Source organism: Lissotriton vulgaris, chromosome 9, assembly GCF_964263255.1.
Source record: "Lissotriton vulgaris chromosome 9, aLisVul1.2, whole genome shotgun sequence".
NCBI classification, from domain to species: domain Eukaryota; kingdom Metazoa; phylum Chordata; class Amphibia; order Caudata; family Salamandridae; genus Lissotriton; species Lissotriton vulgaris.
In genome coordinates, this window is record NC_141697.1 from 496,454,364 (window position 1) to 496,477,181 (window position 22,818).

A 22,818-nucleotide genomic window follows, 5' to 3' on the forward strand; every position below is an offset into this window, starting at 1 on the left:
CAGATTTTGGATACAAGTTCCTTGGTTTCTTGTTCCACCAGGTTTTTAATACAGAGTAGACTGTCTTCCTGACAGGACACCCTATTCCATTTAAGCCTGCGATTGCAGTTGGATGGAACTAAATCTTTTGTTATCATTAATGGGTAATCTGTAAATTTCAATACTTCTCCAAAACTACTCAACGGATTTACACTAAATAAACAAAAGCGGGGGCGTGGCCAAGATGGCGGGCTGAGAGGTCGCACTCGCCGAGGGCTTTCGGACCCCTGAATTCCTGCACCGCTCGTAACCGCTGATTCCCCCCCGGATCACGCGGCGAATGACCCTGGTGCCCCCGGTAGAGGTGTGGAGCGACTGCTGAGCCTGGTTGCACCGTCGGGGGTGCGATTCTGACCGGTGAAGCCTGGGTCGAGGCCCGCTGCATGGACTGTGTGTGAGCCGGAAGCCGCGAGTCTCCCAACCCTCGGAGCCTGACGGAGCACTCTGCCTCCTGTGTGTGAAGCCCGCAGCAGTGCGTGTACTGTCGGAGTGGGAGTCGGTGGCGGCTTCGCGAGCGGAACGGAGTTGCCCAACGGCGGTGGTACGGAGCGGAGCTGAGCGGAGGTGAAGGGCGGAGGCGGAGCCGGCATTGTCTTGCTACGCCGGCCCGCGGCTTGAGGGGGCTTGTATTGAGAGGCCGCTCCGGCCAGCTGTCGGTGGTGGAGCAGTGGAACTGGGCTTCTGGAGCGGATCTCCCCCTGGACTTGAGGGCCCCGGCGACCATCGCACCACGAGTTTGCCCACCGGCCGGAGTTGTGGATCCCGGACCAGGGACGGAGAAGGGACCTCCATCTTGGGCGTTGGCCTCTCGATATCGCAGGGCGGCCATTTTGTGAACTCCGGCCTGGCAGATCGGTCTTCTTAGTGCTCTTTGTGTGGCGCTACCCCCGGCTGGTGTGTAGCCGCGCCGGTACGGCGGTTCACTTTGCTGGACAGTAAGCCTCAACGTCCTCTACTCAGCTGAAATGTCGAACGCTAGGGGACAGAGAAGGGGCGACCGAACCTTGCCGGACATGCTGGGCCGCGGCGCCCTACGCAGTGGGGGAACCCAACCCACCACGACCTCCCCAGCCCCGGCCAGGGGTGCAGATGGCGGAGAACCCCCAGTGACGAGATCATTTCTTGAGTCGCTCTTCAGCTCCCTACGGGAGGACTTTCAAACGCTCAAGCGTGAGGTGGCCGGGGAGGTCCGTGAAGTGAGGAGAGAGATGGACTCCCTAGGGGAACGTGTGAACACGGTGGAGGAAGCGGGTCACTCCAGGGATGAGGAGATCACCCAGCTGCAACAGGAGGTCCTGCGGCTGCGGGAACAACAGATTGAATTGCAGGCCCACGCCGATGACCTTGAAAATCGGTCCAGGCGGAATAACATACGGGTCCGCGGAGTGCCGTCCGGCGAGGAGGGTGAAGATGTGACTGCATACCTGGTGGCCCTCTTTCGTGCGATTCTGGGGGAGTCGGAAGAATTTCGGATCCGCATAGACCGAGCACATCGGGTGGGTCGCCCCCGCAGAGCCACGGCGCCCGCCCTGGACATTCTGGCTTTCCTCCCGGACTTTCCCCTGAAGGAGCGGATCCTACGAGAAGCACGAGGGCAGCAATCTTTCCGATTCCGGGACCACCCTGTGACCCTGTTTCAGGACTTATCCGCGGTCACGCTGCAGAAGAGGAAATCATTCAAAATCGCTACTGACTTCCTTCGGGAGCGAGGGACACAGTACTCTTGGGGGCACCCTTTCCGCCTGATTTTTAGATGGAACGGCGTTTTGCACCAACTCCGGTCCCTCCAAGATGTCTGCGCGGTGCTGGGCCTCACAGCATCGGACACGGATACCCCGGCTCCGCTGGGGAGGCAAAGCACTCGTGACGGATGGCAGCAGGTGGGAGAGGGGGGCTCTCCTCCGTCGGAGCGACCGGGCTCGCCCACGATCCGGGCGGACATGGCGGCCGCCATCCAGGAGGCCTCCAGAGTGGCGGCAAACGGCGAAGTGGCCTTGACGGCCTGAACTCACTCCGGGGGGAGTCTACTCTAGCTTGTTTCCTTTGCAGGTGCAGGGATTCGGGGGGGGGGGCGGGGAGGAATGGCGAGTGCTGGAGGTGGTGGCTGGACGTCCACTAGGCTGATTTACCACGGTCTTGTCTGTTCCGGACCGGACTGGGACAATGTCTTTTTTGCAAAGTTTGAGAAGTGGGGTGTGGAAAAGGGACTGGCGGGTGGATGTTTTGATTCTGGGGCCTAGAGGGGGGGCTTGTTGCGGGGGGTGGTGTAGATTTGGTTGTGTGGGATTTCGGGGGGTAGGGGGGCCTTTCTAGTTGTGGGGTGTAGGGGTTTGGGGACTGTACTGTGCCTGTGGACTGTTCATAATTGCTCTTTTTTGAGGCCTCGAGTGGTGCCTTCTGTGTTTGCCTGCTGGGCTTTGCTTTTTGATATGTGCCCCACTGATTCCCCTCCTTGATGGCTCTTAAAGTGCTCACTCTCAATGTAAAAGGGCTGAATAATCCGGTTAAGAGGCGGGCGGTGTTATCCTTGTTGGAAAACTCATAGGCGGATATCTGCCTGTTGCAGGAGACCCATTTGTTAGCTAAGGACTGCCCGAGAATGCGTACCCCCAAGTTCCCCACGCAGTTGTTCTCCTCTAGCGCCTCCAAGACGGCAGGGGTGGCGATCTTGTTTTCTAGGGGGTTCAGGGGAGAGGTCGTGTGCAAGGTAGCAGAGCAGAAAGGGAGACTTCTGGTATATAAGATCAAGATGGGGGGTTTAGCACTGACTGTTGGCACCATCTACTGCCCCAATGATCATCAGGACCAATTCTTACACAGGGCTTTGGAGGATGTGGCATCCACCTCTGATAGGCACATAGTGTTGGGGGGTGATTTGAACTTGGTTTTCGATGCGGCAATGGACAGGTCTGTGCAGCGGCGCCACCAGTTGGGTGAGCTTACGGGCTCGATTCGCACTCGAGTTGAGGAGCTGGACTTGCATGACATGTGGCGTCACCTTCACCCTACCACCCGCGCATACTCCTATTTCTCACATGCCCACAGATCCTATGCCCGACTGGACCATCTACTTGTGTCGGGCCCAATGCTCCTTCTGGCTTCGAATGCAGATATGGGGGTCCTCTCTCTTTCCGACCACGCTCCGGTGGAGGGCGCTTTCACTCTGCCGCCGGCGGTTCGGCCTAGGGGGGTCTGGCGGCTTCGAGACACGCTATTGCACAGGCGATCGGTGGTGGACCAGATCCGGGCGGCCATCTTGGATTTTCAGACCGTGAATGATAATGAGGACACTTCGCGTGCGACACAGTGGGCAGCCCTGAAGGCGGTGCTCCGGGGCGAATTTATAGCGATCTCCTCGGCCGAGAATAGGGACAGACAGCTCATGAGGGATGAGCTCACCCAGCAGGTGAGGGAGCTGGAACAGGTTCATCACAGGACGGGGGCACCCAGGGTTTGGAGGCGGTTGAAGGCGGCACGGAAACTCTTGGCAGCCCTTGATACGGACCGGGCGGAGTATGCGATGCTCCGCCTGAAACACAAATATTACACAGGGGGCGACCGGTGCGGGCGGCTCTTGGCCAACAAACTCAGGGTGCGACACCAGCAGCACCGAGTGAAGGAATTAGTTGACCCAACCGGAGGTATGGTCACGGCTGACGAGCAGATAGCAGACGTCTTTCGCAGCTTTTATGCTGATCTCTACACCGGGGATGCCCCCCTGGCCCAGGCTGAGGAGGACTATCTGGACTCAGTACCGCTCCCTTCGTTGACACTGGATCAGGCTCGGTACCTGGAGCGTGATATCCGTGTCGAGGAAGTGATCACAGCGATATCCCGGCTCAAATTGGGCAAGGCCCCAGGTCCGGATGGCTTTATCCCTTTGTTTTACAGAACCTTCTGTCAGGAGTTGGCGCCTCTACTGACCCGCCTTTTCAACTCCTTTGTGGAGCCGGGTGCCATCCCCTCGGAATTTCTCCAGGCTACGGTTTCCGTGATCCCGAAGCCGGGCAAGGACAGGACCGCCTGTGGGTCCTACCGTCCTATCTCGCTGCTGAACACGGATTTGAAGGTGTTCACCAGTATATTAGCTGCACGCCTGGCGTTGCACCTCCCGGGCATGGTCGATTCGGACCAAGCGGGCTTTGTGCCTGGTAGGCAAACAGTAGACAACACAAAGAGGGTGACCCACATCCTTGAGAAGGCTTCCAGGATCCCCGGGGAGAGGATGCTCCTGTCCATAGACGCGGAGAAGGCTTTCGACAGGGTGCACTGGCCCTACTTAGAGAAGGTCCTGTGCAAATTCGGGATTGGGGAGAAGTTCCGTCATCTGATCTTCAATTGTTACCGGTTCCCCTCTGCAGTGGTCTGAGTGAACGGAGGCAGCTCTCGACCCTTTCCCATTGAACGGGGTACGCGACAGGGGTGCCCACTATCCCCTTTGCTCTTTGCCCTGTACATGGAGCCATTTGCCCAGAGGGTTAGGCAGAACCCCGATATTGTCGGTGTCAAGATGGGTGAATTCCATCATGCGATCAGCCTGTACGCGGATGATGTCATTCTGACGCTAGATGACCCGCGGAGGTCGCTGCCGGCTTGCGTAGAGGAACTGAACTTATTCGCTGCCGTGGCGGGCTTCAAGGTGAACCTGGGGAAGTCGGCTGCCCTTGACATCTCGCTTACTAACGCCACTAGAGCGGAATTACAGAGGCTTTACCCTCTGAGCTGGTCCAAGGACCGGATCCCGTACTTGGGGATCCTGTTGGCGCCCTCCCTCCCGGAGATGGTCACGGCCAATTATGCGGCTTTGGGCACGAAAATCAGGGAGGAATTAGGCCGGTGGGATAAGGGTACGTTGTCGCTACTGGGTAGGGTGGCCGCGGTGAAGATGACCCTCCTGCCTCAGGTGCTTTACCTTTTCAGAGCGTTGCCGCTCCAGCCCCCCGCGGGGTGGCTTGCGGAGACACAGACTGCCACTGCGCGGTTCGTATGGCAGGGCCGCAGGCCGAGGATCAAGAGGAGTATCGCTATGCTGACTCCCGAATCTGGGGGGCTGGGGATACCGGACTTGCGGAAATATTTCCAGGCCGCCCAACTCCGCTATCTGGTGGAATGGAGCCGGTGGGAGTCTGACAAGCACTGGCTGTTCCAGGATCAGGCAGTGGCGGGTAGAACGCTACAGGAAATACCATTCTTGAAGCGAGCCCATCGACCCCCTAACCTCTATGCGGGTCCCGCTCCGGACGTGGGACTCGGTGGCTGCCAGGTACGAGCTCACTACCTTCCCCTCTCCCTTTACGCCGCTCATTGGCAACCCGGACTTTGGCCCCGGGATGGAGCAGGGTGCTTTTGAGCGCTGGCGGGCGGCCTGCTGCTGCACTTTGTATCACTTGTACAGCCCTGAGGGAGTTGTCCCCTTCCAGGACTTGAGGCGGGAGTATGGCCTCCCAGAAGCAGAGCGCATGCGGTACATGCAGGCACGTCATTGGGCATTACAACCCCAGGTGCGCGATGTGGCACACCGGGAAATCACGGCGTATGAGCGCTGGTTAATCACTCGCACGTCGGACGCTAAACTGATCTCAGACCTGTATAAAATGCTGCAGACCCCCTCCTTTCACATTCACAACCCTGGTCAGGAACGGTGGGAAAGGGAGCTCGGGCGAGTGTTGAGTCACAAGGAATGGGAACATATCTCCTTCCGCGCGCGTCACTCGGCCTATCACACGGGTCTTACGGAGACCTTCACTAAAATCTCGACCTATTGGTACCGCACTCCGGAGAAACTGCACGAGATGGACAGGGCAATACCAGGGACGTGCTGGCGCAACTGTGGCAACACTGGTACACTAACACACATCCTGTGGGAATGCCCCCTACTGGCTCCTTATTGGGAAGAGGTCCTGGGTGAGGTGGACAAATGCTTTGGGATAGAATTGCCGAGGTTCCCTGCCTATGTTCTGCTAGGGTTACCAAATGGGTTGATGTATCCCCTTAGGTCTAAGAGGGGTAGACAGATCGCGATTGCGCTGGGGTCAGCGATGCAGAATATTCTCGTACACTGGCGCTCTACCACGCTTCCCTCTGTAGTTGGCTGGCTGCATAGATTATGGCATGTCCTTGGAATGGAGAAGATGTCCTTAGTGGCCCTGGGAGATACTGATACCTTTGAAGAACTGTGGGCGCCCTTTCATAGCCTGTTATGCTCCGAGTTTCGGGAGATCACCTGCCCCAGATACCTTAGGTTGTTAAGGCTGACGCCGCCTCCGGACCCACCTGTCTGAACGGGCGGGTCGATACTGCATAGCGGGGATTATTGGAGAGTTGAATGAAGAGGAGGCTGTAGATAATGGCACAGTACAGGGGGTGGGTTGGGGTATGGTAGTTGGGGGTTCTGTTTGGTTGGGTAGGTTTTTGGAGCGGGGATGCTTCCCCGCCCTTCACCCCCCCCTCCCCTTTTTTCTTCTTTTCCCCCTTTTCCCCTTCCTCTTTTCCCCCTTTTCTTTTCCTTTATTTTTTCTTTGTCCCCCCCTCCTGATTTTCTCTTCTTTTCCCCTATCCTGTCCTTCCTTCCCTCCCCCTCCCCCCCCCCCTAGTTCTTTGTATGTGACCACAGGTGCGAAAGCTGTGCTCTCGAGTTGGATTAAGCCTCTTGCAAAGTTGTAACTGTATTGTTGTACTTGCAGTATAATGCGCACTGATTGTGCGGCTCCTGTGGTTTATCTGTTCCTTGCCCTATTGTGTCCTGCCCCACCCTGCTTCAATAAAATACTTTAAACCTAAATAAACAAAAGCGTGCTTTCTAGACCAAGACCCTTCTTCCTATGGAAATTGCATTGAGAAAACACGTTTTGGGACCCCCCTTTTCTGTTGCCCCCCCTTGACGAATCACCCTCAAACTTTAAACATGGGAGTTGATATGAACAAAGAATTAGTTTGGAAACTTCATGAAGATTCATCAAACGAGGCCAAAGTTAGAAGAAAGACAAAAAATGCTGCTCTTCCTAAAGAAACTTGGTCCTAACTATAACTACCTACTGGCGACCTCCAGTAGGTAATATATAATTTCTGGCAATCCATTCTCCAGTAAAAGCAGCATACACTTTCCTTATGTGTTTTGGCTGTTAAAATAGCCTTGATCACAGGTGGGCAATTATAGTGCAATTCATTGAGTGAACACATGACCAGGAATAGATACGCCTCTTACCACAATTCACCATTAATGTCATTGTAATATCGTAGCCTTGTGACTTAGTGTTATTCAGCTTAATAGCGTTAAATGACACAATCTCCCAAATAGTGGTTCATCCTGGTGCATGTGGTTTTAAAAATAAAAGTCAGAAGTGCATAAAATTCATATACTTTGCTCATTTCCAGCTGCTGCATTTCACAAATCATTCTTTTAAATTTGCAAAGTTCTGTCGGAGTTGCCCGGAAAAGAAAATCACTGCTGCTGTAGGCCTAGGGGTGTTTTGTACAATAGAAAGTGTGTCTGCTAATCGGAGGGCAGAGATCCTCTGTCCTCCTAGTTTTGGTGACTCACATCCAACTAGTTCACCGCATCATTAGTATACGGAGAAAAAAGCATTGGAGCTAGAACTCACCCCTGTCTGACTCCCCTCTGGATTTCATAATTAGAGGGTGTTATCTTATCAAAATTGACTGGAGTTTAGGGGGGAGACCCATGTCATTCAGGACTGCCCAAAGCTTGTTTCTTGGAATCAGATCGAAACAAAGGCTAGATACAAGTAGTGCCCGTTGATCAGCGTAGTCTTCCAAAAGATGTTATAAAAAAAAAACTTGGTTGAGCGTGTTCGTCTTAGATCTGAACCCTGCCTGCAGTGGAAACAAGATATATTTCTTTGTACACCAATCCTGCAGTTTGCCCAATAGCTGTCTACAGACTACCTTCTGCAGTCTATCTATAAGACTAATAGGTCTATAATTAATTTGGGATTCGCTATAGCCCTTCTTGAAGATTGACATGATCTCTGTAGTGCTCCAGGACAGTAGTATACTTGCCTCTTTCAAAATTAAATTGAAGATGCAATTTAAATAGGGTACCCAGACATCATGGTTTGAAAGATAATGGTCTTGTAGAAACCCAACATGATTTTTTATTTGACTAATAATCTACATTGGTGCCCTGTCCCTTTGGATAAGTGGGGCCCCTCTCTGCTTTTTGCGAACTCCAGTGTCTCTTCAGACATTGTGTAAGCCGGCACTAGCATTGTGCAGTGAGTGCCTCCACATACCTGGATATACTACACACTTGCAAGCATGCTCTGTACTCACACACATTCTCTGACGACAACACTCCGTCTCTCAGTCACACACTAACGCTTTCTGGAACTCCCACTCCCAAACTCTTTCTCCCACTCACTCTCACTCCTACTTTCTTGTCTTTTGTCACACTCAATACACTTTCACTCCCACTTCCTCCCATAGGCTGACTCAAACTCACTATCTCCCACTTATTCTCACTGACTCCCTAGCACTGCCACTTACTTCCACTCATTCACTCTTACTAACTCACTATCACCCACACCCTCTCTCTCACACACACACACTCCATCTTACATGCATCACACACTCATAGAGCAACATTGGAAAAACATGTCTTAACTTGCTTTCACTGCTGGTAAAAATCTATTGAATATAAAATTGTGAGTGGGCCTCGCTTCTGCTTCTGCCTGCAATATATTATGCTGTAAAATATTGAAAGCAGTGGTGTTAGCACCCATTGCAATAATGATTCATTCAGGTTTGGGGTCAGCGTTGAGGTGCTCTTTGATTTCAAGGATTCATGAGAGTATTTTAGGGCTTTGCTAGGATAACAGAACATTTCCTGAGCTTGAATCTTAGCTTCAGTCTTCCTAGTACTAAAGAGGCAATGGATCCCTCTTCGGTTAACTTCCTCTGTGTTCACAGATCAAGCCAATTCAAGCTGTCAGTATATAGGTGGACGATAGACCTCTTCCATAAAAGTTACTCTTGTCTGCATACTGTAGGGACTGCCTGGCTAAAGGAACCGGGTAAAGAAATGTGTCAGCTAATGTAAGCACAATAATTTCTGCCACCATAATATGTTATGTGCCCACATACCGGATTTGCTTTGAGTAGTGGGCACATCAAGATATGGCATTGATCACCAGAGTAGTGGGTCTGAAGGTATTTAATGAAAAGGTTGTGTTCATTGTAACATGACTCAACACCTTACAATGGTTTTTAAAAGTTTTATCATTGTTAAGTTCCGTAACAAAATGATAAATTAAAAAAAACGTTAATTGGATGCAAAATATATATCTCCTAATACCTATTATATCTGTCACTTTGCTTGCAAGACTGTTCCACTTCTTTTACATGGCTGCTAATGTAGTTCTTAAAAAAAGACATTTTTTGATGGCTATTTCATCATCAAATAAGCTTTATTCGGCGTTTGACCATAAAAGCAACACAAAGAAATACATACACGCAAAAAATAACTCAACATAGCATTACCTAGTTAAAAGAAAAATGAATTAAGACCCAACTAAAATAGTTTAGCATATCAGCGATTCTAAATAAAAACCCAAAATACACAGAATCCCCCTTTTTCACCCGCTGTTATTGTAATTCGGTGCTCGGGGACCAGGGTAAAAGTCATGCAGGTCCCAAATACAGATGGAGCCATCTCCAAGTTTTGGCTGGATAGATCGCAAGTAGGGGGCAATGTTCCTATCTTTAAACCTAACCAGTATCAAGTCCCCCGGAACATTTTTGGGCAGATGACCAAGCCACCCCACCCTTCTGACGCTCAGTATCCCACCGTCTAGCGCAGAAGGTAATGGTCTATTGTTTTTAAGCCAAAAGATGGCTTTGTTCAGTAGGTCCTGGTGCAGTTCACGTTTTCCTGGTCTGAGTGCGGGGACCCCAGAGAGAATGGTGACATATGGGGCTGCTACGGGGGGTAAGTCAATGCGATGTCTTCTATCTAGTGCGATCACAGGAGCTCTATGTGGGGCGTGATCGAGATTACGGGTATTATTGCGACCACTTTGAATGGGTGGTATAACAGGGTAGTCACCGGTTTGCAATATCCTGGGCGCATTGTCCGTAGACCTTTTCTGGGTGTTAGTGGGGGTAGAGCGTGTGGGAGTAACAATGTTTCCGGTTAGTGGGTATGACCGTGCTACCGTTGTTTCAATCCTGCACAGTCTGTCCCCCAAATCATTGATTTTAGCTACCAGTGGTGAAAGAGCAGTATATAGCAGACGCTCGATTTGGGCCAGAAGGGTCGAATGTAGGGGGGATCGAGTCTCAGCCTTATCCAATAGCAATGGGGCAGTATTAGGGCCAGGTACAGAGGAGCTGCAGTTATTAGATGGAAGGAGGGTAGTAACAGGGGATGCCTGGGGGGAGCAGATTGCTTGAACAGTGTCTCGAGCCACTATGGGGGGGATAGAGTATCCGGGATATAGTTTGTGCCACAAAGGGCATTCAGCTCTTCCCAGATGGACATTGTAGTTTGGTAACAGAATCCTGGAGTCCTGGTGTCAAGTATAGACAGATCAAAGCGATAGGGATAGAAAGAGTGGAGCTTGACTGTACCTTCTCCAATGATGGTGCCAAGAGTGGTGGCCCGTCCCGTCCTCCTAGTGCCTCTGAGGGCCACAGAGGGCCCGCCCTTTGCCCGGGCTTAGCCCGCGCGCGGTCCCGCGACGCGGGGGCTCGCGCTGGCCTTAAGCGCACCTCCGGGGGCGGGCCGGATGCTGGATGCGCGCCTTCCTGGGTGCTAAGGGTGCTGGGATGTGTAGTTCCCGATCTACCGCCTCACCGCGGTGATTGGGATGTAGGAGGCAGCAGGGTCCGGCTTCCGAGGTGAGCAGCGCTCGGGCTGCAAGCGTCCACAGCCCCCACAAGGTGACCTCCCAGGTCAGTGGATGGCACAGGTCCCCCGCTCCCCCGGGGCTCGCGCTGGCCTTAAGCACACCTCCGGGGGCGGGGCCGGATGCTGGATGCGCGCCTTCCTGGGCGCTAAGGGTGCTGGGATGTGTAGTTCCCGATCTACCGCCTCGCCACGGTGATCGGGATGTAGGAGGCAGCAGGGTCCGGCTTCCGAGGTGAGCAGCGCTCGGGCTGCAAGCGTCCACAGCCCCCAAAAGGTGACCTCCCAGGTCAGTGGATGGCACAGGTCCCCCTGATGGCTATTTTTGAGATGTAAAGCGACCAATTATTGGAAGGCAATATCAGTCTGTTTGCAGGAGTCTCTGTGTGCCTTGTTTTAGGCATTGAGCACTCTTTGAATATAGATGTAAACTGTGATGCATACCCACATACTAGAGCACTCCTTTATTGCAGGTGTACATTCCATACAAATATACAAAAGGAAAAGCTGTGATCAAGTAGGAATGAATGCAGCAGTTAGAACAAAACAATAGAAAGTCTTACTCATGTCATACATACACCTGCCCCTCTGTCCTTGTCAGAGGTCTTCACACTGGGGGTAAGCTTCCAGGGATGGAGGCCCAGGCACTGATTAAGAGGCGCATCATTCTGAAAAAACAGCTGTGTTTTAGTAAAAAAAAAGAAATCAGTAAAAAAATAGCAATGGAAATGGGCCACCATAACATATTTTGTCATTCATCATTCATGTCCTGGCTAGAACTTGGTGTCAGAGGTGGGTTGGGGGGCTCCAAATAACGCTTGAAGCCTAACCCCCCATTTCCGATAAAGGCTCACTCTCACTTTGTAGCTACTTTTTCACTAAGGGGAGATCAGCTTCCCATACCATGTTAGCAATTATTAAATGGATTGAACTTTTATGAGGGATAACTGAATCTAATTACAATGTTTGAACTTTTAATTATGTTTAGAGTTGCTAATTTAAATACTATTTGTGAAAAAATATGCTTGTCGTCTGAGGGGCTGGATAAAGTTTTTTTTATATAAGGGGGAGCATGGCTTTAAAAAGTTTGAAGACCACTTCTCTGACCAATTGGGCCGGATAATAAGTAAAAATTGTATTGTTTTCAGTTATCAAAAATCATCACAATATAAGAACCACAGTCAAAGTAAAACATGTAGTGTGAGCATTCAATAAATAAAACAACACACAATGCTATTGGAGACCGAGCTCCCGAAAGTGAAAGATGCAGTAATCACATATACAAAAGAGTAAAGCAAGTCTAAGATAATAAAAATATGGACTGTTCCCAGAAGGATGTATGACGTTACAACGCATACCATTACAACTACCTACCATTACAACGCGACCATTACAACGCATACCATTACAACGCATAGCGCTTAGAGGTGCTGGATAGTGGTAAGTATAATTTACTATTCCAACTCCAGTCCCCGTGGACACTAGGGAAGGTGTTGGATAGTAAATTAAACGTATTCCCTATCCTAGAGCGCCCCCCAGCGCAATGCGTTGTAATGGTATGCGTTGTAAAAGTTGAGTTGTAATGGTAGGTAGTTGTAAAAGTTGCGTTGTAACAGGTGTATACCCCCCAGAATCACTATATCTCCACTAAGACAGTTCATGATGCTATATTGCGACAGACAAACCCCTCGAAGAATCTTTATGCAAATTTATCCAGTCACATTAGCATATCTCCTGCTAGTTTCCCTATCATTTTTCCTTCTCCCCCCCGCCCCCCAAATAAATAAAGAATAAAGAAAACCAGGCAAACAGTTCCCTACAAGGAGTGAGACCTTTTGAATAAGGATGCCTTGGCAAATTCATCGCCTGAAGCAACACAAACTCCCCGACGATTTAACCGTATAAAAAACATCCCAATCCTTTGGTCGTGACGATAATGGTTCATTCCTTATCACAGTTCCCTTGACATTTAATGTAAAAGTGGTATCTTTGTGTCAGTCAGACTCCCAAAATGGAACAAATATTTCCAGACTGCATAACTAAATGAATAAATGAATGTGGAAGATATGATAAAAGTTCAGGGAGTTTAAATTGGGAAGCAAGAGTCAACAGTCATAAAAGTACTAATGATTAAAAACTTGCTGGTGCTAAAGACAGCAATCTGTGTGCTTCTTTGAGAAATTTCACACAACGTGACGATAACTGCGGACTTGACCGCTCAGACATGTGAAAATGGCATTGCCTTATACCAAGTTTGCAAAACAGGGGTTTCAGCCAAAAGCACCGTAAATTTTTCAACATGGGGCAGACACATATTATACGTGCGAGTCTCCCCATAGACGGCACTGCTGCTCTGTGGATCCTGACAGTCTCCCGACATTGTAAGCTTTTAAAATAATTAAGCCACATCTCAGTTGTAACAGCTCTTTCTTGACTCAATTTCACATGGGAAGCAAAATACACGGCTCTTCCCGGCTCTTGATACAATGGGACACAAAAACTGGCATGAGCTTTTTGAGACAGATCGTGAATGTCCATGGTCCCCGACTGTATCAAGGAAGGAGAGGCATGGAGAATGCCAGCAGTGGCATCCAAACAGCCAAGCAGCCATCCAGCCGTGCGGCTGCCATCTTTTCCCACTCTCTCCATGCCGCTGATCTTCCTTCTGTACCTATGAATGTCATATCTTCATTCACAGATTCAGGATCTTTGCAAACCTACAACCGCAGCTTTCATTAAAACAGTATAAAATCCTAGAGTTGGGCGTAATTTTCCTCTATCAGTGTGTGAGGTAAGGGGCAGCAGCATGGGTGTTTGGGATTGTCAGGGCAGTGCCAATTGCAAATGTTGGGAGCACTCACAAAATCCTAGCTTTGTGAACATTATTTCAGATTTCAATGGATTTCCTACTCTAACAGTACAATTACATTTATACCTAGAAAGACTTGTGAAAGTTATCGATTTATGGTGGTAAAGGGAATGAAATGCTCCATTTTTGTTAAAAGAATAGGAACAAAATGTCACTTTGGCACCAAGCTATGATGGTGGATTGTCTACTTTGCTCTCTGTCCACTGTTGCAGGGTGTGTAATATATCACATACTTCAGGCACAGTAGGAAATATGTCATTTCCTGAAGCAGGTCCCTGTGAATTCGAATCAAGGAGTAAATCATAGGTGTATGCTCTCAAGGATTTACTAATGCTTTGAGAATCTGCAACATTGGGGAATGGCACTCACGGTGTTTATGGTGCCAGCTCGTGACTCAAATGGTTGATATCTTACAATACAATCTCTTTTTCAAATACAGTCTGTTAGACAAATAATTGTTGTGCTCATTCATACTTCTATTTTCTCGTAATAATTTATGCTGGTATTGTATTTTACAAAGTGAATTTTTTCTATGGTGCATATTCCTTAACTAGAAAGTGTTTCTTTAAAGCACAGTACTGTGGACATTTTAAAACGTGCTTCAAGTCTCAGGCACACGACGTCAAACTTGGAAAAAGAAGTAGAACAACTGCAGATGAAGAGTACACATTTTAAACAGGTAACTACTTATAAGAATCAAGTGAGGATTTGCAAACCATGGTATTCACATTTGTGTTGAAAGTTGCTATTTTATTTTTTTATTAGAATCCACAGTTTCAAAACATCCAGAAACTTACATATGCGGTCCGATCTTATAACTAGGCATAAAAGTAATTAAATTCATTCTATTATACCGAAAATTTTTACTTAAAAATCAGTACAAAGAATTACAAACATGTTCACCTTTAAGAGTTCATGTGAACTATCATTTCCCCCAAACAAAAACACCTAGTTTGCGTTTCCTTGCCCCTTTGACAGCATAGAGACTATATTCTAAGATATATATGCTATAGAATCGGGCTCTCCATGATGCAAAAGATAGTACTTAATGTTGGAGCCAAGAAGACACTAGACACAGCCGTGCTACGGCTGTTGGATAAACAGCAGATACCAAAATTTATACATAGGATTCCCTAACACAAAATCCTCACCGACCCCTAGCCGCTTCATAGAGGCCGAAATTTTAACAGCCACCCCCGAGATCCCCGTAAGAAACCTCTCTATATGTTCTATAAATGGGGCCACCTTGGGGCAAGCATAGAAGGTATGGAGAATGTCCACACGGAAAGCATTTGCCATCATTCCCCCTCCCCTATTTCAACATCTTGGCTGGAGTATGATAGAGAGTAAATATATATTTTTATACAACTTGGCTTTAAGGTTCGACGACAGACAGATTTCCCCAGAGACAGCAAGTGCCTTTCCAAAGGAAACACTCGGCTCTCCGACCTTAAGTGCCCATTTAGAATTATGTTTATCTAGATCATCCCTTCTTGAATCTAACAAAATATTATATAAGAGTTCTACTCTACCCTGACTCCTAATCGCTTCAACTAGTTTAAGAGGTTCCGTCAATATAGATTGCTTACTCAAAAAATAGCAAATTTGTAAGAATTTGAAAAACTGATTTTTGTGAAGGAGAAATGTATTAGCTAAATCCCTGAAGGATAAGTAGAGTCCCCTAGCCTCACAGAAATCCCCAATTTGGGTAATACCCACAGATCTCCAGCTGTTGACCACAGAATCCTGGAAAATTGAGGGTAATATATCTATGGCCGAGGTAGGGGTATAAAGAGTTAATCTCTGAATTTGAAGATTATTCCGTACTGTGCTTCAAACCTTAAAAGCTGCCGCCAAGACTTTAAAGCCCGTTCTTTTATAATAACTCCTATCCAACCTCTTAAAGAGGCAGCTCCTGACCTCTTCACCCAGCAACATCTGATAAATTGAGGGGGCCTCAGCAGCATTACTAATACTTCTCCAGTCAACATTATCTGCATGTTAGCTAAAAGACATGAATAATAATAAAGGCTGAAGTCACGGACAGACCAGCCCCCCCTCTCTAGGGAGCGTCATAAACTGCATAGTCCTTCTAGGTTTCCCTGGAGCCCATAAGAATTTAGAACAGAGTGCATGCAAACATTGTAGCTGGGTGCCAGATGCCTCTAAGGGCACCGATCTGAAAAAATATAAAACTTTGGGGAGTATATTCATTTCAAAATATTGGCTCTGCCAACCAAGGATAAATGTAGACACTACCATCTGTCTAATGATTGCTTAACCTTGGTGGTGATATCCCCCCAGTTTACGTCCACCAGATCGTTCATGTTATCTCAGATCTTAATTCTGAGATTTGTGACCTCCTTTACCCCCCTAGGGTCACCAACCATAATATCCTTAGTACAAAGGATCTGGGTTTTTGAGGTATTGATCTTATTGCCAGAAGCTGCACCATACTCAACTGGGAGCCGTACCACCTCGGATATAGCAAGAAGGCGAACCAATATTGTTATAGGGATATCAATGGCATATGCGAAAACGCGAAAGTTGTGTTCCAAGACATGAAAGGGTTTATTCTCGGAGCTGCTTTCAAGCATTCGTAAAAAGGGGTTGATATATAGGGTGAACAGCAGGGGGGAACAAGGGCACCCCTGCCGTGTGCCACTTGAGATTTTAATAGCATCTGAGACCATGCCCATAGAGAAAATCCTAGCTGTAGGTGACCAGCAAAGTACTCTTACAGTTTGAATCAAACCCTGCCCAACCCCATCTGTTGCATAACCTCACAGAGGAAATCCCAAGCTACGCGATCAAACGTTTTCTCAGCATCCAATAGAATTATTCCTAAATCTCTAACTTCAGCCTGTGCGATATCGAAAAGCGTCACGATTCTGTTAACATGGTTCACGGTCCCCCAACCCGGGATAAAATGATGCTGGTTTAGGGATACTAGGGGAGAGATAACTTTTGCCAAGCGATTCGCAAGAATTTTGGAGTAAATCTTCTCATCACAGTTGACCAGGGAGATTGAGCGATATGACCCTGGCAAGTCTTGCGTCTTATTTTTTTTCTTGTACATAACAATATTGGCCTTGTCCCACGATTGTGGTGCCCCCCTTGCTGAGCTGCTTGAAAAATGGCCAACAAGTCTGTTTTAATCTCTTGAAAAAAAACCTTGGATCTCGGAAGGAAGTTTGTCGGGACCAGCTGCCTTACCATTTGCCATACTATTTATTGCTAGCTCTAGCTCTTCCAAAGTGATAGGGCTCCCCAATATCTCTTCCTCTGCCTGTCCAACCTGATCCACTAGTTGTTGTAGACCGAGGTTCGGAATATGTGCTCCTGGCTCTTTTCCCAGGTAAAGGTCTTCATAGAATTTATGGAAAATCGTACGAATTTCTTGGGGATCATACACCATATCACCAGACAAGTTTCTCATACCAGCTATTCTATGTATAGCTTCATTAGAGCGTAGCCTTTGAGCCAGACATCGTCCAACCGCTTCACCATACTCATAGCATTCCTTTTTATATAGAAGATATTTAGCTGCAATCTCCTTACTCCAGGATAAATTGATATTAGCCTTACACCTAGCAAGATTAGTTTGGAGTTCAGTGATATTACTCTTAGCTAATATCCCTTGTGGTAGATTTTCTTCTGCAGATTTGAGTCTAGTATACAATTCATGCATTAGAGATTTTAACTTTCCTTTGTTGGTACAAGCTGTAACGCAGGATCTCCCTTCTGAGGCAGGCCTTAAAAGCGTCCCAGAGAACCCCGACAGATGTTGAGTTCCGGTTGTCTTGAAAGAACCCCTTGATCCAGTTCTTAATGTGATCTAAGAAAGTATCATCCAGAAGGAGTTTCCTAATAAAAGTCAACGTTTGCGGGTTAATACAGAAACCTAATGCAGGAATGTCTAGAAACACTGGAGCATGACCTGATGTAATTCTTGGGAAGACTCGCATTCTAACATCTTTAAATAGTGAAGGTGAGATAAAAAAATAATCAAGAAGAACTCATTTTTGATGGGGGTAAGAACAGAATGTGAAGCCAGGATTGTTCGTGTGAAGGTGATCCCACACATCGACCAGCCCATGGTCTGACAATAAATGAAAGAGTGCCTTAAAAACCCTTAGGTTCCTGTCCGTATATTTTCTGGGCCCTGTTAAGTTCCTTATTACTCAGATTAATATTGAAGTCAGCACATAGCAGCAAAGTGGTAGGCCAGAGTGGAATTTCCAAGTTCAAATGCTCCAAAACCATAGCCTAATCGAGATTGGAGCCATAAACTGTACACAGTGTACATTCCCCCCCACCCTAGCAGACATTCCACGATAAGCCATAGTCCAAATTTATCAGCTAATACCCGTCCCAAGGTTTGCATGGCGGGTTTGGCTACAAAGCCCCCCCCCGGAGGTTGAGGACTGTGACGGAGCCGCTATAAGCACAAAGCTCATTTCAAATAAAATTTTCCTCTCCCCCCAAGGTACATGGGTCTCTTGTAAACAGATCAGGTCAGGCTGAATCACACGCAATTCAGCAGCGACCCGCTGCCTCTTTATGTAGCTATTTAGGCCGCAGACATTTAAAGAACATATTCGCAATCCTGGTCTAGCCATTAGGAATATAGGGGGACAGGCTAATTCTCGGTACTCTAAAAAAAAGAGCCATTAGATCCGTTAACCTGAAATTTTTACAGATACTGTGGATTATTTTCCTGATTTTACCTCCACAGAACCACCCAAACCCCCCCAGTCGCTCCCATCCCTCAAGCACCCCCACCCCTCTGCCCCTGCCCCCCCACCCCTTCCCTTCAACAAGGCTTTGGGACCCATGGTCCCTCTGATGAAAATCTGCCACCACCCAAATGCTCACCCCCACGACAGACCCCTCGCCCGATACATTAGCTGGGACAATAAAAAACAAAGGTTAGAATTCACCATTTTCAGAAAACCAAATACATATTGCCTATATCGACTCAAGCTTTCTAGGTTGCCTAATCACATATAAAGTCTGGTGATATAAGAACTTAAATGGAAAAAGGATCAGAGATAAGAACAGAGAGGAAGATATAGCAGAAAATCAATAGAATAAGAGAGAAATAGAACTAGAAGCTAGTCTGCATGTTTAAATCAAGCTTTGGCAATCATTTTAACAACGTGACAACATTAAACAGTTTTTCATAACAATAGCAGGAATTCTTTCGCGAGTATCTCAGAAGAAAAAAATCTGGTCTGATCTTTAAACATAACTTTAAACTTGGCTGGGTTCAGTAGAAATGCCTGGGCCCATTTAGCCTGAAATTGTGATAAGCTGCTGTAGATGCCAGCGCCTTTCCATAGTTAGCTGACAAAAGTCAGGCCGGATGAAGAACTCCAACCCCTCGCCTGCCCGCTTTTTACCAGGACGTGCCAGGGAGTACACATCCTCCCGAGCCAAAAAACTATTGAGAGATATCAATATCGCTCTGGGTCCATCTGGGGTTCGACCAGATCTGGGACATGGTTAAATGGAAAGAGATGCGCTCTTTCCACTTCTCGCACCCACTCCCATTTGGTCAGTTCAGGGAAGGCGTCCGTAAACAAATCAATAATAAACTTTCGCGGATCCTGTCCTTCAGCTCCCTCCGGAATTTGCAAGACCCTTAGATTGTTCCTGCAAAAACGATTTTCAAAGTTGGCCAGTTTCCAATGTGTTTCATCTTTTAGAGAGTGTAGAGAATCTGTCAAAGCCTTCTGAGCAACTAGTTCCTCTTCGAGACATGAGATTCTTGCTTCTGCTTCATTAAATCTCGATGTGAACTCTGTGCAGGCTTCAGCGATCGGACGTACAGAGTTCTGCAATTTACGGCAAGACCCCTGCACTTTATGATTCTCTACTCGTGCCTCCTCTCTATGGCTAACCATGGTCTGATAAATCAAAGCCAGTGAGATACATATCCTCAGAAGAGTTGATAGGAGTATCAATATTATCAGCGGTCCCAGGTCTCCGGTCATTCTCTACGCTCAAGTTGGTTGAGCAGGAATAGTAACTGTCAAAAGTGGATGCTGTTCCTCTAGTAGTGCAGTCTAGTAAAAAGGAGAATTGTGTGCCATCCACCAGCGCAAGGCGTCAGTGGTGGAGCAGTACTAAGAGGTTGGGCAGGGATACATGGGGGATCCGCTTTTGCGGAACTAGGTTCCTCACACACCCTGCAAGCTAGGTGTCATGCTTCATCATCGACCTGCTCCTCGTTGGGTCGGCGCTGCAATGCCCAACGGGCACCCGTGAAGGGCCTCTTTGGCGGAGATCTTTTGTTCATTAGTAGTTTGATGAAGTGGGGGTGTGTGGCCCGTGTAAGTGTAGATAAAGTGAAGTGCAGAGAGTGTGTTAAAAAAGGTCAGATATTCCAAATAATGTCTTTATTCTAGTTGGTTATCTACCTCATTAAAAAAGTAGAGAGTGGCAGCTCCCCTGACATGAGGGTTCAGTTGAAGCTATGCTCATCTCTTCTGGGTCAACATGTTTCTTGCCTTATGGTTATTAAATACCGTGGCACTTCATCAGGACCTTGAATTGTGATAATCTATCTACACTCAACAAAAGGGTGTATAAGTTCTCCTGTAAAACAATGTGAACATCCCTGTAATGGACACTGGGTGTTCTCCTCCATCCTCCTAGTGTTGTCCTTACATACATCAAAAGTATAACCATGGACTATATCGCTTGATTATTCATGCCAAATTCTAAGCGTAGATCAGGGGCATGATTAGCAAAGCCCAAAACATGTTAAAATAATATAGTTGGACATTGTTCACTATACAACAAAAAAGAAGAAGAAGACTGGTCTAAAGGTTAGGAACAAGGAGTGGTGGTCATTGAAATCAGGAATAACAGTCAACAGGCTACACAGAGGACCCACGGTGGGGCATTGCTAGTTCTAACAGCGTATGTACTGCAACAATGCACACAGCTCGGTCATGCACCTGTGAAAAGGAGAGTAACTGTCGATTTTCACATGGTAGACTCACCTCCCTGTTGTGGATGTGTCTCCTCTACCAGTAAGGCGGGTCACTTGGACACCTCAAAGGATGGTGCCCTGTGGGATCAACCGCAAAAGATACATGGTCTGCGGGTTAATGGTGCAAAAGGTGAACCCCTTGTGGTCAGATCGGTCCGCTACTCATTGCAGACGGACAGTCACCACGAGGAGGCACGGTCTCCCCTGTATTGAGACCTCCTTGTACGCAAAGGTGGGGGCTCTGCACTGTGTGCGTCTGTTTCCGCTTTCCTTGTGGGAGATATATGGCAGAACGAAAGGTCACAGCGCACAATCACTGAGTCAACCCCATTGAGTGCTTGAAGAAGGCTTACTGGGAGCAGAAAGCGCGATCAAAGGGACTATTTTGTCATGCCCTGCAGATTACGAATCTTAATGGCCACCCGGTAGGTTACGGACCATGGCCCCTAGCTAAGTCATAATCGTACTCACATGTCCAGCGCAGGAACACGACGGCTCACCTACCCTGCTCGCCAGTACCAGAACAGGTATTGTCATCTCTGGGCGGAGTTAATATCCCCTTTCCTTCCGGGTCACGTGCGGGCTGGGGAGGCAGGTCGCGCCCGGCCCTGATAGAGCACGCAGGTCTCCCGACTCCGTTTATCATACTCACCGGGGCCCATAACACAACTTATTGTGAGTTTTAATCAGGTAACATGTGTACTTACTCTAATCAGTCATTTATGAATTTCAATTAGGACCTATACCATTGACTTACCAATCCTTGTAGTCTGTACCTAAAGTCCTAAGGGATCAAGGGTGTTAGAACAATGGGAAAATAAAATTTGCACTCATAAAATAACCACAAACTCGGGAAAGGTTTAAACTCTTTATCTAAAATCTTTTAAATTGTCATAATTCAAGCATTGAATAATAGAAAATTCTCAATTAGAAAAATAATGATTAGAATGAAAATGTGCAGAGTTCTTATAAAGCAGTCATTACGCATTTGACAAAAAGGGTGGGGAGAGAGAAGGAATCAGAACAATGACATACCCACATAGTATATTTACCTAGAATGGTGTGAAGAACTAACCCCGGCCACGGGTCAGTTTAAAGGACAGAACCCAGAAAGTGCAGGCACCATAAAGGCAGGCAGGTGCAGATCAGAATCAGGACAGGTAAAACCAAATTGGATCAGGACAGGACAACCACAGGCTAAGACCGGCACCGCAGTTAAAGATGCAACACCTGCGTTACTCCCTCTCTGCAGCTAACAGCCAGAACCCAGTAAGAGTTATCGATTTCTCCAACAAAGTGCTTCGCCAGCACTTCAGCTTGCAAACCCCGATATGGGTTTCGAACCTTCTGACAGAGTGCTCCGCCAGCACCTCTGCTCCCGATTACCTATTGAGTGCGTTGGGTCAGTGACAGGTCAGCTATTCGGACAAGTCAGACAAATTAACTAGCTAAGCCTACCCTAGTTATAATATTTTCCAGGTCAGTGTACCACCCCCCAATGTTGCAAGTGTAAGGATCCCCAATTTTGATTGGACAAAAGAATGAAGAGAGGTCATCACACCATACCAAAATGAGACTTTTTGAATGAATATTAATGTTTGCGTTCCTGCCCATCATTTTATTTTCTCACATATGTTTTATTCCACCCGGCAGCGAATGTATCAATAATGATTACAATGTAGTCCATATTTTAGTTCAGCTTCCTTCACAGGGGTCAGAAGTTGATTTTCCCAGGAACATCTTCTAGCAAGTCAAGTCTTGGCCAGGTTTCAATGCCAGTGCTTCAGGGTTTGTGTTTCTTCTGCGACACACAGTTTCTTTCAATATGGAGTTCAGCGATAGGTGTCAGGCCCAAAATGATTTACATGTAAGAATAGATAAGAAACAGTTTGAAAACACAGAATAAATGAATGCACTGTATACCACTTATCTCTACCCTATTCCCATTACTTTATTTTTAACTATTGCGTTAAGGTTAAGCAAAACGAACAGCTTAGCAAAAGAAGCAGTGCAAGCTTCATGGATGCGGTAACACAGAGCTGC

General features: G+C 47.6%; 1 protein-coding gene across 1 annotated transcript in view; it reads left to right on the forward strand.

Moving 5' to 3' along the window:
* Window positions 1–22,818, forward strand: part of C9H14orf39 (chromosome 9 C14orf39 homolog) — a 1,344,786-nt gene that overhangs the window by 413,764 nt on the left and 908,204 nt on the right. The window contains exon 7 of the mRNA XM_086939475.1: window positions 14,331–14,451. Coding sequence (XP_086795601.1) covers window positions 14,331–14,451 — 121 coding nt within the window. The remainder of the gene's footprint in view (window positions 1–14,330; window positions 14,452–22,818) is intronic.